The 16236-nt window shown below is 35.3% G+C and overlaps 3 protein-coding genes across 6 annotated transcripts; 2 read left to right on the top strand and 1 right to left on the bottom strand.

The window, feature by feature from the left end:
- The first annotated feature begins 188 nt into the window (after positions 1-188).
- On the top strand, positions 189-2831 carry LOC107466840 (protein SGT1 homolog A). 2 transcript variants are annotated; one of them, XM_021131127.2, is made up of 10 exons: positions 189-452; positions 539-608; positions 779-903; positions 1081-1207; positions 1374-1470; positions 1598-1663; positions 1781-1919; positions 2130-2215; positions 2306-2410; positions 2493-2831. In XM_021131127.2, the coding sequence occupies exons 1-10, from the start codon at positions 293-295 to the stop codon at positions 2598-2600; spliced, it is 1083 nt and encodes a 360-aa protein (XP_020986786.1). In that variant the 5' UTR covers positions 189-292; the 3' UTR covers positions 2601-2831. The 2 variants fall into 2 exon arrangements, with proteins under 2 accessions (XP_020986786.1, XP_015941332.1); XM_016085846.3 differs by having other exon boundaries at positions 1078-1207.
- Positions 2832-4468: 1637 nt separating this feature from the next.
- Positions 4469-9780, top strand: LOC107466836 (SPX domain-containing membrane protein At4g22990). 3 transcript variants are annotated; one of them, XM_016085843.3, is made up of 11 exons: positions 4469-4701; positions 5371-5429; positions 5575-5695; positions 5892-6203; positions 6332-6436; positions 6519-6973; positions 7038-7339; positions 7737-7912; positions 8745-8935; positions 9082-9215; positions 9350-9780. In XM_016085843.3, exons 2-11 carry the CDS (start codon positions 5377-5379, stop codon positions 9586-9588), a joined length of 2088 nt encoding a protein of 695 aa, XP_015941329.1. In that variant the 5' UTR covers positions 4469-4701; positions 5371-5376; the 3' UTR covers positions 9589-9780. The 3 variants fall into 3 exon arrangements, with proteins under 3 accessions (XP_015941329.1, XP_015941330.1, XP_052109733.1); XM_016085844.3 differs by having other exon boundaries at positions 4470-4701; positions 7740-7912; XM_052253773.1 differs by lacking the exon at positions 4469-4701 and having other exon boundaries at positions 4748-5429.
- A 1620-nt stretch (positions 9781-11400) lies between these two features.
- On the bottom strand, positions 11401-13592 carry LOC107466837 (ABC transporter G family member 8). The gene has a single exon (XM_021131126.2). The coding sequence runs from the start codon at positions 13409-13411 to the stop codon at positions 11585-11587; it is 1827 nt and encodes a 608-aa protein (XP_020986785.1). The 5' UTR covers positions 13412-13592; the 3' UTR covers positions 11401-11584.
- Positions 13593-16236: the final 2644 nt, after the last annotated feature.

The following is a 16236-nucleotide window of genomic DNA, read 5'->3' as shown; positions in this document are numbered from 1 at the left end:
ATGTAGATGATAATTTCTCAAAAAAATATTTTTTTTTTATCTTTTTAGTACTTTTATTTTTATTATTAAAAATTTGTTAAATATATAAAAAATAAAATTTTTTTTATCATACCATAATAACGGCCAAACAAACAATATCTATATTATCGTAATTATTGAATGCATCTCATTCTCAGGTCAATTGACTTTGATTCTCCTTCTAGACTCTTCTTCTTCTTCTCCTAGTTCTTCAAGAGCTCTTTTTCTCTCTCTCTCTCTATATCTCTTGGTTCCTTCCTTGGCCTTCTATTCCATGGCTTCTGATCTTCAAGCGAGGGCCAAAGAGGCATTCGTCGATGAAGACTATGATCTCGCGATGGACCTTCTCACTAAGGCCATTGCTTTTGAACCTAACAACGCTCAATACTATGCCGATCGTGCCCAAGCCAACATCAAACTCAACAACCTCGCTGGTCAACATTTCCCTCTTTTTTCCATTGTGTTTTCGGGGTTTATGATTGCTTTAATGATTCCTTTCTTTTTTTTTTTTTGTCTACAGAGGCTGTTGCTGATGCAAACATGGCAATTGAGTTGAATCCTTCTCTCCCAAAAGCATATTTGCGGAAAGGGTGAGAACAGTTGTGCCGTTTTTTATTATATCCACCTATGATTATCACCACGAGATTGTATAGAATGTCATCAATGCTATCAACTACATTCTTATCTTGCATTGTATTATTATAATCCTTGTTGCTGTTGCTGTTGTTAAGTTTACTCTCATCAAACATTTTTGTTGCAGTACTGCATGCATGAAGCTTAAGGAATATCAGACAGCTAAGGCAGCTCTAGAGATGGGTGCTTCATTGGCTCCAGGAGATTCAAAATTCATTGATATGCTCAAACAATGTCATGAGCTCATTGCTGGTAATAATTTGTTCTTTCTTTATTTGTGTTGTTACTTTTTCCAGTCCAACTTTTAGATTTCATTTAAACTGTGATATAGTACGATATGTGATGACTATCGAGAGATAAACGTGGATGCATTTAATTTTAACCTATGAAAGTGACACGTGTTTGGTGGCCTAAAATGTTGAACAGAAGAATCTGATGTCACACCTATAATACCAGAAAAGCACACGACAACTCGGGATGTTTCTGCCAAAGAACTTGAGCAAAAGAATGACGTTTCACAGCAGATGACAGTAGCAGTTGCTAAACCTAAATACAGGTTGGTGGAACTTGTTTGTTTCATGTGCCAATTGCCATGGTGCATGCAGATGTTTTTCTAATGTTCTTCCTGTAATTATTTAGCCTTATCTTATAATATGGATTCAAGCCCTTAATACTATATTTGCATTATAATGGTGAATTTTGAAAATATAATATCAATGCAGGCATGAATTCTACCAAAAACCTGATGAGGTGGTTGTTACCATTTTTGCAAAGGGCATTCCACGGGACAGCGTGACTGTTGATTTTGGTGAACAAATAGTAAGGGCTGCATTACTTATTGCAGGATTTTGTCAAAGCATATGTGTTATTTTTGTTACAGTTGCATACATCTTGGCAAACAAGTTAACAAATCACATTCTAAACTTGTTTATTTATTTTGCTCTAGCTAAGTGTTAGAATCGATGTACCTGGTGAGGATGCATATGCTCTTCAACCTCGCTTGTTTGGAAAGGTGTGAAACAGAGCTTCCTTGTCAGTTGGTGTAACTAAGAAATTTGCATTGAAACTCTTTTATGTGATTTTTCTATCATGTGTTAGTAAAGTGAAATCTTTGGTTTACCTTAATCAGATCGTACCTTCCAGATGCCGATATGAAGTTTTGTCTACCAAGATGGAAATCCGGCTTGCAAAAGCAGAACCTATCCACTGGGCAGCTCTTGAATTCCGTGGAGGTGCAACGGTTCCACAGAGGGCTATTGTTTCATCAGGTAACCTCAATTCTGGTGAAGTTTTCATCTCTCCATGTTTTGTTGGATGCCTTAGATACTCTAATTAAGTGTTATGCATGTTGCTTTGAGTACAGAGTCTACCCTGGATTCTGTTATTTGAAATGAGTTTTCACTTGAATTATGGTCCTTTATTAGTACCTGCATCGTTTGCTTTCTGATGTGGATTGTACTCTTCCACCAATTTTGTAGTTATCAACGTTCAAAGGCCTACTTACCCTTCCTCTAAACCAAAAAGAATAGATTGGGATAAGCTGGAAGCTCAAGTTAAGAAAGAGGTTAGTTTAGACTACCACTGGCGCAAATTTTTTATGACTCAAATTGTATATTTGTATTGCACTTTTTGGTCCTAAGGGTCTCAATTTCAGGAAAAAGATGAAAAGCTTGATGGTGACGCAGCGCTGAACAAATTCTTCCGCCAGATATATCAAGATGCAGATGAGGACACCAGAAGAGCAATGAGCAAATCATTTGTATGTATTTTATCGTGCAATGCCTTGTCTTTTTTTGCTTTTCATATTCTTTTCCAAATATAACAACGAAAGTATGTTGCAGGTGGAGTCTAATGGAACCGTATTGTCCACAAACTGGAAAGAAGTGGGATCCAAGAAGGTTCAGGGAAGTGCTCCTGATGGCATGGAGTTGAAGAAATGGGAATATTAGTTTTGGATCAATATTAATACTTGTACATCATTTCATTTAATTATTATTGGATGCTCATTAATATTATTTTTGGCAGATAACATCTGACTAAGAAAAAGAATTTTTTGTTACATCATATTTGAATACTTCAATTTAATTGTATATCTTAGATATTCATTGATAAGACTTGATAATATGGACCAATTTGTAGACTTTTTATTACGGGAATACATGAATAATATTTTTATTTAACTTTTTAAATTATAAATTTATCTCCTAATCTTTATATTTATTTTAAAATAAACATAATATTGAGATATAATTTAATTTAAAATATTTTATATTAAATATAATATAAAAATTTAATTTAGTTTTTATTTTTTAGTCTCAATTTTATTTTTAAATGCAGTCATATTAAAAGGTATTTTTCAATAAAAAAAGATTTTTTTATAATAAAAATAAAAATATTGTGTACAATATATACTTTCTTAAAACGAGATATATTTTAATTTTTATTCATATCTTATTTACCTGTGAATTAAATTATATTCATAAATTACTTATCAGATGCGAATGCATCTATATTATATCATAAACACTTATTTTTATATATAATGGTGCGAAAATTGAAACTCAAAATTAAATATTTTAGATACATATAGAATAATATTTGTTAAGTTGGTGAAAGATGCAAATAATGACGCTGATATGAAATTATATATTTGGCATTTATAATTTTTCAAGAGTAATATTAAAGATACCATTTTTATTATCGAAAACAGCTGCTTAATTATCCTTATTCACTATAATGTGCCTCTTATTTTGTCTAAAATAAAACTAGATATATCGACATAAAAATTATTCGAAAAACAATAAAAGAATTAGTTTAAAATAGTCTAAAATTATCTTATTAACAGACTATTAGTTTAACCGAGACGTTGTTTATGCAGAGAGCGTAACTTCTTCGGTGCATGTGGATCGGAAGCTGATATAAGTATCTCTCTACGACCTCCTTATTAAAAAAAGATAAAAATAAACATTGAACTATTGAAGGGTTAAAAATATCAGAAAAATTACGTATTCAAATTTTTCACTTAATTAAATCTAGCTAAATTCAAATAATACATCTCCAATTACGCGTAACGATGGATTTGTCACTGGTGGCAACTCGAGGGCTTGAGTAGTGGCGTCATATCGCAGAATGTAGATGGTGACGTGTTCCCTCCTCTACAAATCTAGAATCTCTAGCTATCATATATTCATTTACCGAGGGATTTGTCTAACACTATTCCTCTCCTGTATGTTATCCCCAGAACGGATTCATGACAAAAAGAAAAGGAAGAACAACAAAGAATTATTCCGTGAAAATATCACAACTGTCTTTTAGCAGGCCAACCTCTGTATTAATCAGGATAGACAGCTTAATTAACGTGTTATGCATATTGCATGTTAAAAGCTAAATATTTCTTTACGACGATCTGCATTTTGTTTTTTGTAACTTCACATGTAAAAGCGCGGTAATAGTAATAATAATAATTAATGATACGTTTTTACTTATTTTAGTACAAAATTTAGGTATATTATTCTTTCACAGTTTTAACATTTTAGATATATATATATTGCATATTTGCACCATTGATGAGTATTAGTATTATCAGAAAGCATGTGTATCCTTATAAAATTTGGTTGCACTAATTAAATAAATAAACATGCATAAATAAAATTAAAGGTGAAACTCTTAATTAAGTTAATATAACATTTAAGAAATGCGACACATGCACGTATGTATGTAGTTAGTAATAGTGAAAGTAAATAATTTTGCCAAATGCCATGGACGGTATATATTTGTGTGTTTAAAATAAAAAAAGTAGTAACAGTATAGTTTTGAACGGAATTGAAGTTGTTGTGATGAGAAGTTGTGGGTTGTATTGCAATCTATATATAGCAAAATGGAAAGAGAGAAGCGAGCGAGGTACGGAAATAAACAAGCCTACGACTGAGCTTCGTTTCCGACAAACTCAGCTCGATCTTCTCCTTATCCTTCTTCTTCCTCCTCCTTCCAAATTGCTCCACAATTCGATCATCGCCGCATGCATACTCTTCTTTTTTGATCCACTTTCGGGTAAGCCTTCTTCTTATCGCTCTATTGCTATCATGCATATCTTCGTTCTACAGATTCGCTTTTCTTTTGCTTCGTTCATGTTATGTGTTTTCTTCTTGGGCCGAATGGGCCAGGTTGCTGGGCTTGAAATGTTGGTATCAAGTTCTAATCTCTCGTCTTTATTGCTTGATTTGCTTCTCACTATTCAGCTATGGCATGTGAAAGAGCCTCCATTGTTGTTATTAATCCATAGGTTGAACTTGAACGGTGAAATCAATTCATGTTTCAATCCAAACAAGTTTGTGTCACTGCCTAGATAATGTACAATTTCTTAATAACCACATGGCCTTTTTAGTTTCAAATAATTTGTTATTTTATTTTCCCCCTCTTTTTTTGTTATCTACAGTGAACCCCATGTAGTTCACAATTCGGTGAAGAGGTGTGTCATTTGTTGGTTTTGCCGTTTTGGTATGTTCAGGATTCTGAACCACCCATGAGGCCATGATTGGGCTTCACAACTTTACTTGTTGCGTTCTTAGCTACTCATATTAAACTAGGCCGGGAATTCATGCATGCAGATTTGTAAAATTATATGGTGTAATTCGGATTCAAGCCGTGATGTATCTGAATTGAGGGGCTAGGATACTAATAAGTAACTGATACAACAACCTTTTATCATGAAAATTGCAGGCAGAGATGGTTGCCTTCGGGAAAAGGTTGAAAGAAAGACAACTTGAAGAATGGCAAGGGTATGTTTATTTTCTGCCTACCTGCCTGCTGTGTTGGGATTTACAAACATCCCAATCAAATATCTGAATTCAGAACTTAAAGAACTTGCACCCTGGATTCAGTAACATTTTACATGCATGATAATGATTTTAACTTTTGTTTTAGATATTACATAAATTACAAACAAATGAAGAAACGAGTAAAACAGTATGCTCAACAAATAGAACTCGGAACACTAGATAGACGACATGTACTAAAGGATTTCTCAAGAATGCTGGATAATCAGGTCTGCTCACATTGTCCATTCTATGATTACTAGTCTCTTATTATATGAACCTTGGACCTTTTCTATCTCATTAGTTTTAACTGCCCAATTTAGATTCCGCTTACATGAGTACATGCGAAACATGAAATTTTTATTTGTTTATCGAATGTCTCTCATTCATAAATTGATTCTCTCTTGTTTTGTTATCACAACGCAGATTGAGAAGATTGTCCTTTTCCTTCTGGAACAGCAAGGAGTTTTGGCAAGCAGGATCGCAAAGCTTGGAGAGGAGCAGGATGCTGTTCAGCCCGAGCCTGAGTTACAAAAAATAGCCAAACTACGCGAAGATTATAGAGCAGTGGGGCAAGATTTATTGAAGCTTTTCTCTTTTGTAGAGATCAATGCTATTGGTCTGCGCAAGATATTGAAGAAGTTTGATAAACGCTTTGGCTATCGATTCACCGATTACTATGTCAAAACTCGTGCTAATCATCCTTACTCTCAGCTGCAGCAAGTTTTCAAGCATGTGGTAATGCCTTTAGTTCTAACACAAATATTTATTTGGGCCTTTAATTTGCAGAATCAGCTACATCCATATGTAGTTGATGTTTATTGTTTCCAGGGATGAATATTGGCTAACAGATGTGGAACTTGCAGGGATTTGGAGCTGTTGTGGGAGCCTTATCTCGCAATCTCCATGATCTTCAAGACCGCCACGGCAGCTACTTATCAATTTATGATCAGCCTACTCTTCCCCTTCAGGTCGTTTCAATTGCACTGTTTTTTAACTTGCAATATTCTTAAGCAAACATTAGTGCTGACTAGAACCTTGCATTATATGCAGGATCCTGTCATTGATTCAATAAGAGCAGCCGTTGACAGGTTAACCAACTCAACTAACTTTCTTAACTTTCTGGGTCAACATGCACTCATTATGCAAGAGGAGCTGCCTGCACATACTGATGAGCCTATCGATGATCAAAAATATCATTTTATGTCTCTTATTCTGAACTTGGCTAATACATTTTTGTATATGGTGAACACATATATCATCGTCCCAACGGCAGATGATTACTCTGAGAGTCTTGGGGCTGCACCAACAGTTTGCGGTATTGTGATTGGAGCAATGGCTGTTGCGCAGGTGTTTTCTTCCGTGTATTTCAGTGCGTGGTCAAATAAGTCCTACTTCAGACCACTTATATTCAGTAGCATCACCCTTTTTCTCGGAAATGCCCTGTATGCATTGGCATATGACCTTAATTCAATATGGATCCTCTTACTTGGTCGTCTTTGCTGTGGGTAAGTGTTCTTTAATTCATTTGATGATTGATGAGCATAAATAACATTTAAATGAAAATTGCAGGTTAGGTTCTGCCAGAGCCGTTAACAGACGTTACATCAGTGACTGCGTGCCCTTAAAAATTCGTTTGCAAGCATCAGCAGGTTTTGTTAGTGCGAGTGCTCTTGGAATGGCTTGTGGTCCTGCATTGGCTGGGTTACTGCAAATAAATTTTAAGATCTACAAGATCACATTCAACCAAGATACCTTGCCCGGGTGGGTCATGGCTGCTGGCTGGCTCATGTATCTAATATGGTTGTCGTTCAGTTTTAAGGAACCTTCTCATGATATTGAAGAGAATCATAAACCACATAAATCCAATGCTGGTACTGAATTCATGTCTCTGCTAATTATTTTACATTTTCTATCGAGTACTTAAAAGATTGCTAATTAGGCTGCTACCCAACAATGCTGAATGCTATATTGCTTTGTATTACACAGCACAACTACTGAACCAATCAAATAAAGTATGCAAGGGAGGGAGTTAGCCTTAAAATGTAACAATCTCTAATTTCTTAATTAGGGAATCGGTGAATCTGCTGCCAAAACGTAATCCTTTAAGAATCACAGACTTGTCTAAATTATAGGGTTGCCCCTGTATATGGCTTTAAGTCACTTGGATCTTTATAAAATTCATTATGCCTTAAATTATGTTTAAGAAGTTTGTTCATTCTGTTAACCATCGCATAAATAATGGAAAATGACACATTTGTCCTTCACAAGCAGAAAGCAGTGAACTTGAAAAAGGCCAGAAACAACCATTGCTGGTTAGTTCAGAAAACAAAGCAGATGAAGAAGCTCCGGAGGATTGTGATGGTAGTGAAGAAGCTCCACAGGAATCGCGTAAACCAGCAAATTCAATTGGATCAGCATATAGACTCCTTACTCCTTCTGTAAAGGTTTGATCAACTATACATGTTACAAACTTACATGAGGCTGTGCTATTTAAATGCTTAGAAATCCTTGATCCAAACTTACTCAATTTACAATTTGGTAGCCAGTCATCTTTACCCAAATTTTAATTACACAAGTCTAAGATACGAAGGCAAGCCCCCGAAGAATCTTTTCTTTCTTTTTTCCCTCAGCTCCAGTAACCATTAGATCGCCCGGTTCAAAGCAACCATAACGAGGTGAGAAAAGATGTTCAATTGAGATCACGAGATTGGTAGGCTAGGGATGCCAAATGCTGATGAATATGACACTGGAAAACAGAGACATGTGGCTTCAAATTGTCATTAATTTGGCGCCACACCCGGAGACGGAGGGGCAGAGAGAAAGAAGAAAAGAAAAGGTTGACAAGGAAAAAATGGTTAAGTGGGCTTAGTTGTGGCTCAAATTTGAGTAATATAATTAAAAACGAGCGACTACCAAATTATAAATAGACGAAGTTTAAACTAGGAGCTTCCAAGCAATTAAATACACACCCTCATCTAATGCGACTCTCTTTAGAAATCTCATTGAATATTTTACCTATACAATATGACCCCTAACTACAGAAACTTAGTGGGCAATAGGAAGTCTTTAACAATTATCTATACAATCTTATCAACGAGGTTGCCTCACACAACCTCATAGGATATTTTTGCCAAGTTATTAAGTTGCTACTATTTGCTTTTGACCTTGTTGTCGTTACTAATTATCAGAACTTGTGAATTATATGGCTTGACCCTTATCCTTCTTTGATGTTTGCAATACATATTTCATCTGAGAAATTTTAAGTCATGTCTTCAGGTTCAGCTATTGATATATTTCATGCTCAAATATGCAATGGAGATTTTGCTATCAGAATCTAGTGTCATCACAACATACTATTTCAGCTGGTCAACAAGCACAGTCGCCATTTTTCTTGCGTGCCTCGGCCTGACAGTTCTTCCTGTAAACATTGTTGTTGGAAACTATATAAGCAATATGTTTGAGGACAGGTATCGTGTGAAAAAAACACTTACGAAGATAATTTATGACGTGGTTTTGGAATTTTCAGAAAGATGCATGATAATACATTTCCCATTTTTCATTCTTAAAACAAAGCAATAGAAGGACTAACACCATTTTATTGACCTGTTTGTAGGCAAATCCTGTTGGCATCAGAAATTATGGTTTTCATAGGCATAATCTTTAGCTTCAACTTGTTTTTTCCATATTCTGAGCCACAATACATCTGTTCAGGCCTGCTGATGTTTGTTTCTGCTGAAGTACTTGAAGGTAAGATTTTATCTGTCATTTATTAGCTTACAAATAATGATCAGAAGCGAAATTTAATCATGCAGTTGTTAGAATAATGTGACAGAATGCAACGGTAGCTAATAAATGATCTGCATGTGTGGTGATCATATTAGGGGTTAACTTGTCACTCCTTTCAAGAGTGATGTCATCGAGACTTTCACGAGGAACCTACAATGGAGGGCTCCTTTCAACGGAGGCCGGCACAATCGCAAGAGTGATAGCTGATGCAACCATCACACTGGCTGGCTACGTGGGTGTCAGCAGGCTCCTAAATCTAACCCTTCTTCCTTCCCTCTTCATTTGCATAGCTTCCATCTTAGCAACATTCTACACTTATAATTCCTTATATTGATTTTGCTGCCTGGATCGATGCCTTCCAAGGAGAGGATTTGATTTTTAACACAATTCACCTCCTTGTCATTCTTGAATGTTTTCATGCTTCTTTCTAATTTCTTTTGATCTAGCTACAAGGTCCTTTAATTTGGGCTACACAAATCTTAGATGTTATTCATGTAGGTTGGCCAATTGTAAATTTTTAGCTGAATGTTCCTCAATCTAACACAAATGGATTTTCGTCTTTCAGTTTTTCTTGGGTTTTTTTAGCGGAGAAAACCTTGTCGCCAAGGAGTACCAAAATAATTTCATTGTTTCTTTGTGCCGCCAACTTCATTAGGCAATAGTAAAAGAAAATGATTATTTCTTCTGAGACAGTTACTAGCTACTAGCTAGCTATATATGTGCACTATGCACATCAAGGTGGTAGTTGGTTCGTTTCTTTATGTTAATTTTAATTGGTTTGGATTTATTATTAAGTATATGTACTGTATTGTGTATACAAACGTCATGTTAGTTGGGCTTCAGTTTTACTTGTCGAACTACTGTCGTCTATGACCATTGTAAAATTTCGTTGAATTAATTAAGCTTGTAAATATCATCAACCATGAGAATGGTATAGAGCATGCTTGATTCCTTTTAACTTTTTGACAATAAAACGAAAGAATTCGGCTTAGCAAAGCTACTGATGAATCAAGCGATTAAGGTATATATATGGTATTATGCTATCATAATCCTTTATTATCAATATCAGGATTATAACACGATTCCGATCGGTAAATGGCCAAGAGGAATATAGAGTTCGTTATTAATCAGGTGTGTGTATACTGCTATACAGTATATATATAGTACATTTGAAGAAATAATACCCTTTGGAGTTTGGAGTTCATTAGCAGTTGAAAACTACAGGAAGCAGTATGTTGTAACATTTGTGAAGAAAAACAAAAGCAAATGTCCATCCATAAGTACTTCTTCTCATATTTCGTGGATTCTGCGATGTACGGTTCAAATTAGAGTAAAACGCCTTAATGTAAAATATATTTATTTATTTATAGATACAGTTACTTCATATTAATACACTTCTTATTGTATAAGCCAAGATTCTAATAAATAATAATGAAGATTAGTCCTTAAACTATGTTCACGGGACACAGCAATTTAATAACCCGTGAACCCAAAATAGTATACCACTATGGTGCAGACTGCAGAGCAGACAAAAGAATAACTGCAATCAATTTAGCCAAGCGACAAAATCCTCCATCTTCATAATGAGAAGGACGCTTTTGGATTCTTCTTCCTCGCTTTGCAACCAAAGGTGAGAGTAAGAGACACCCGTGACACACAACAAAGTTAAACAAATCGAACAAATTAAATAATAGGCCAAGAGAAGAGATATTAATCTAGCTAGCTTTAAGATTTCATGATTTTATATAAAATATATTCTTTTCCACCCATCAAAGGTGGCCCAGGTCACACAAGAACGAAATACAGAATTATTGATGCCCTCATGTCTCTCATTTTAATGCCAATCAATTTCTAGTTTTTCTTTCCCCCTTTCTTTCATGTTAAAAACCACAAGACAAGAATAAATTTTTATACCTAATGATTTAGATCCAATGATCTATACTTAAATATGTTTTCTTATGCTTATAGAGGTTGCATTTAGCATGTCATATATAGGTACCATTGATGTATGTACATGAAAACGAAAACAAAATTAAAAGAAAAAATCTTGTCCACTTGTATCTCGAGAAAATGAAATATATTATTCACAATATCCGTTTCCAAGGGAAGGAAACAAGAAATGTGCATGTAGAAGTAACTAAGTAGCTAGAGTAGAATCAAGAGTAGTCAACTTCATCATCATATATCTACAAAATAAACTTTCTTTGTGGCTGTATTTCAAATCAAAAACAAAAACAAAAGCACATTCGGACGATATAACATTTTCAATTCAGCCATTGATAATACTGTCATTAGCCTCACAATTTCTTCGCATGAATTTAGAACCGTGTTCAAGTTTTGGACCTTGAAACTCTTCTAATCAAAACCAACAAGCAAAGCACACGGTACAACACAAAGAACCCAATCAAGAAGTAAACATTGGTCCATTTTTGACTTTCTTGGAGCCCCCTCTTCTGCAACACATCACCCCCAGTTACCATACAAACTTGATTCTCTTGGTACCATATCAAACACCTTGTGGCCAAACAAGAGTACTCGTTGATGAGTAATGCATCAAGTGCATACTTGTACATGGACAAAAAATGCATGAAAAGCCAGTACTTTGGTAAACTCTCCTTTGAGATGAAGTACCCAGAGAACAGAAAAAATGCTGCAAGAAGCACTGTTAATAGTGATGTGCCAGCAATGTAGTTAGGTGCCAGGGAACTCAAGAAGAGCACAAAGGAGTTTGCCATGAGAACAATTACCCAAATGACCAGAACAAAATAAGCAAAAGAAATCCAAGAAGCACATAAACCAACTAAGAAGTAGACTGGGATGGAGTATATGATTGCAACTACAAGCAAGTATGGCAAGAAAACAAGTGTGTTTGCAATGAGATATGATGAGAGCCTATAAACCCCGCTTGATGTTTCTCTAAGCAAGATTGGCCTCTCATTGATGAAGATTGGAAGGGTTTCTGTTGTGGAAGATAGTAGGAATGTTAAGGTGAATGCAAATAAACCAAACCTTTTCTCAATTCCTTCCTTATCAAACCCTATGTTGATGTAAATTGTTCCCAAAACAAGCCCTACAAGAAGTGCCTCTAAGGTGTTTGTTAAAAGGAGTTGCCTTGTTCTGTATATTATCTTCAAAAACCTGCCATATAGAGTGCATATTTCATGGATTCTGGAGCTCTTGTACCTTATTATCTCTTTGGATCTATGTCCATTGTTATCAGATATGGAACTTGCAGCTGATGAACTTTCAGGTGATTCAGGAATGCTTGGTGGAGTAATAGGCTTAAGCTCGTTCAATTGACTTAATATTTCCATTGCATATTCCAATGCATTGAGTTGATGGGGCACGGTAAAGCCATTTGAGTGTAAGAATGCTTGGAGTGATGCAAGGCTTCCGTGGTGGACCACAGTACCCTTGGACAGCAACAAGATCCTATCAATGCAAGAGAGGATCTTGAAGCTTGGTTGGTGAATGGAGAGAACAATTGTCCTGTGACGTGAAACGCAAATGGATTTGAGAATCTGCATGACCTTGAATGCAGAGGTGCTGTCAAGGCCTGAAGTTGGTTCATCAAGGAGCAACACTGCAGGATCATGGAGAAGACTAAGGCCTATGGAGATTCTTCTATGTTCTCCACCTGATAGACCATGAGAGAGCCTTGTGTGTGCCAAATGAGTTAACCTCAGTTCACTGAGAAGAGAAGAAACTATGGCTGCAATGTCAGAGGTTTTAGGCTTGAGGAGGTGTGCTGAAAATGCAAAAGTCTCAGACACTGTGAGCAAAGGGAGGCATGCATCATGTTGTGGAACATATGCTGAGAGTTTTCTGAATGTGGAAGGAATAAGAGGGGAATTGTTGAGTTCAAGAGTTCCATGTGATGGAAGTGTTCTAGCAGAGAGAATGTCTAAGAGGGTGGATTTTCCTGCACCACTTGGGCCAACAATGGCAAGGATTTCAGAAGGGTATGCAGTTAAGGAGACGTCTTTGAGGATGTAGGTTGGTGGGGTTGTTGTGCAATGTTTGAAGAGTAAGAGTGGTACAGCAAAGGTGGTGGTGGTGGTGGTGGTGGTGGTGGATTTAGTGTAGGAGATTGAAGTGGCAGTGAGCTTGTAGGTCTTCGTTGTTGGTGATGGCTTTGTTGGTCGCTGGTCTTCCATGGAGTCTAGGGGGTTGGTGTTGGAGACTGGAGAGAAGAATCTGAATTGTTAATTGTGTTGGATGTAACAATGATCAGCTTCATGTAACGTTTTGATAACAGAAATAAAAAAGGGAACTAAAATGGCGTTTTGCCATATTTGGTGGCTTGGGATTAATTGTATTTTATTCTTCTTGAATAATAACAATAATAAACATTAGTATTATTGAACAAAGAACTTATTAGCTAGAATCCGTGAACCATATATTGTTGCATTATTAAAAATCAAGTTGGAGTAGCAGTAAAAATAATGTTTATTGTGACTTTTCAGTGGTGACTTGTGAGTTTGAGAGTCAGATCATGACATGACATGTAATATACTAAAAAGTCTTAACAATAATATGGTGTGTATGTATATCATGTTGTGAGGGCCGAAAATGGGTCATGTTTAGAAAAACAAAAATAAAATAAATATGGACGAATCCTGCCTGTGACATATGGAGCAGATGACGTCTAAGAACTCAACAAAGAATAAATACCCATTGCAGATCATTACTCTTGAATCGAAAGGATCACATAATCAAATATTTATTTCTGAAAAATATTTTTAGAAAAATAGGGTAAGTTTTACAACTCAGCGACTAAACAATACATTTATAATCGACATTAGACCATATAAACATCATTATTAAAGTAATTTTTAATTAGAAAATAATAGTTGATAATAATAGGTGAATCAATAAGGGAGTTCTCATACATAAATCAAATCAAAAGTCCACACATGGACGACTCCACCTCTATGGGTAGCCCTTTCCTCTTGTGTGTCATAACAGAATAACAGATCTAACGTGTGGCCTACATGTTAGGCTAGCAACACCCCTGCTAGCTGGAGTTTGAGTTAGATGCATCTAAGTTAACGTCTACCGCCGTTAACTACGATTTTCTAATACGAGCCTCCCAACCCAATTCAAAACATATAGTTTCAAATACAATAAATCTTTAATCTCTCAAATATATAAGGTATCGAATCAAATCAATCAGATAATACTTTCTTATCAGAAATCTTTTCAAATCATATTTTCTCAATCATAAAAACATATTTCATAATTTCAAAGTGAGTGCCAACAAATACTTTAATATTTCAAAAGTATATATATTCAAATAAAATCAATATTCTAAAATAATATAAAGCTTTATCAAACATATATATTGTAAGAACCCGCGTTTTTACGTAAAACTATTTTATTAAAATAATTTTAGTACCCAAAATAGATTCAAAATTTATTAGTTTTAATTTAAAAATAAAAATGTGAAATTTGAATTTAATGAATTTTTCTGAGTTGGAAAATGTATCTCTTATTAAAGGTTTTTGTAAAAATGTGTACTGGTACTTAAGCTGGCAGTACCGGCTCTAGTCTGTCCAGTATCGCATATTTTGGAAAATAAGATTTTGAAAATTAATTTATTATTTTGTAAGGGTGACAATAATTTAGAATTGAAAACCGGATACTAATCTTAAAAGTTTTTGCCAAAAGTGGGCCAAACAGACCAAAAATACTTAGCGGGTTGAATCGGGCCCAAGTGGAACATATATAACCCTCATTAAATGAGGTTTTTAGCTTATTCCACCCTCATTTGAAGGAGGGGGCGCTGCTGAATTGAGAGGAGAGGGAGAAGATAGAGTACTATTCACTCTCACCTTTTTTTGCTTGTAACTTGAGTTACGGACTTCCGATTGACGAGCCATTTGTGGCCACGCGAAGCTCTCGTCGAGCTCTACGTTTCTATTTAAAGAAATCTGGTAAGAGCTCGAGTCTCACTTCCCAGTTTTCTTTCCTAAGTTTCTGCGCATTTCTATGTTTAGTTTTTGAGTAGATTTTGTGGTTTTGGTTGTTAAGGTGATCTTTAGTAGCGGATAAATGTTGGATTTTACCCCTAATTCCGTTGGATAAGATAAGATTCCGCTAAACCCTTGTGTATAGTTGTTTTGTGTATCTTAGGTTTTGATGTTGGTATATATATGTGTTGTTAGTTTGAGATTTGGTGTTTGTTGGAGTTGGTTGAGGCCTTGAATCAAGCTTGGTGGCTTCGTTTTGGTGTTTGGTGCATTTGGAAATCGACCAAGGTATGGTTTCGGTTTTCTTTATGTAATATGTAATGTTTCTGGATACTTAGACTAGTAACCCATAGGATAGGATTGAATTAAATTGGTTATTGGGATTTTTATATGATGATGAGGTATAATGATTTGAGGATTTGAGTTGTTGAAGGATGATTTATGATGAATTATGATGGGTTGATGATTTTTAAGTATATTGGTGAATTATGATGTTGTAATGATAATATGGTGTGAACTATGTAGATTGAGGTAAAACGAGATTGAGAGTGATGCTTGGTATTAATAGATGATGAATATTGATGAATTGTGTTGGTGGGTGTTGAGATTTGAAGATGGATGATGATAATGATCTTATGGTTGGTTAGTGTAGTTGATGATGATGGTTGAGTATTATTAGTGTTGATGAGTTTTATAATGGACTTGGTTAATGTTAGACTTTGTCTGATAATGATTATTGGAATTGATGAGGATTTGTAGTGGTTGTTGATGTTGTTGTTGGTTGATGATGATTATGAGTGTTTATAATGGTTTTGGATGTTGATGATTAAGGATTTTGATGGTGTTAAATGGCGTAAATGGGGATATTATGGATTATTGAGTTGAGAGATGAATGGTATAGACCTTGATGATGTTTTGGTATTATTTGGGTTATGATTGGTTTGGTTTTGAATTGTGAGATTTGGTGAATTTGAGGTTAAGAGGTTTTTGGTTGAAAATGAATTTTTGGT

The sequence above is a fragment of the Arachis duranensis genome, chromosome 9 (assembly GCF_000817695.3).
Source record: "Arachis duranensis cultivar V14167 chromosome 9, aradu.V14167.gnm2.J7QH, whole genome shotgun sequence".
Classification (NCBI taxonomy): Eukaryota; Viridiplantae; Streptophyta; class Magnoliopsida; order Fabales; family Fabaceae; genus Arachis; species Arachis duranensis.
Note: the sequence above shows the minus strand (reverse complement) of the source record. Positions and strands in the feature narration are given on the sequence as shown.

Excerpts from the sequence above, each read along its gene's own strand:
- LOC107466840 (XM_016085846.3), top strand. The coding sequence starts at position 293 with ATGGCTTCTGATCTTCAAGCGAGGGCCAAAGAGGCATTCGTCGATGAA. Across the intron at positions 1,920-2,129 it reads GAGGGCTATTGTTTCATCAG|TTATCAACGTTCAAAGGCCT; the intron begins GTAACCTCAATT and ends CCAATTTTGTAG. Across the intron at positions 2,411-2,492 it reads GAGCAATGAGCAAATCATTT|GTGGAGTCTAATGGAACCGT; the intron begins GTATGTATTTTA and ends AGTATGTTGCAG.
- LOC107466836 (XM_016085843.3), top strand. The coding sequence starts at position 5,377 with ATGGTTGCCTTCGGGAAAAGGTTGAAAGAAAGACAACTTGAAGAATGG. Across the intron at positions 5,430-5,574 it reads CAACTTGAAGAATGGCAAGG|ATATTACATAAATTACAAAC; the intron begins GTATGTTTATTT and ends CTTTTGTTTTAG. Across the intron at positions 7,913-8,744 it reads TCCTTACTCCTTCTGTAAAG|GTTCAGCTATTGATATATTT; the intron begins GTTTGATCAACT and ends TCATGTCTTCAG.
- LOC107466837 (XM_021131126.2), bottom strand. The coding sequence starts at position 13,411 with ATGGAAGACCAGCGACCAACAAAGCCATCACCAACAACGAAGACCTAC.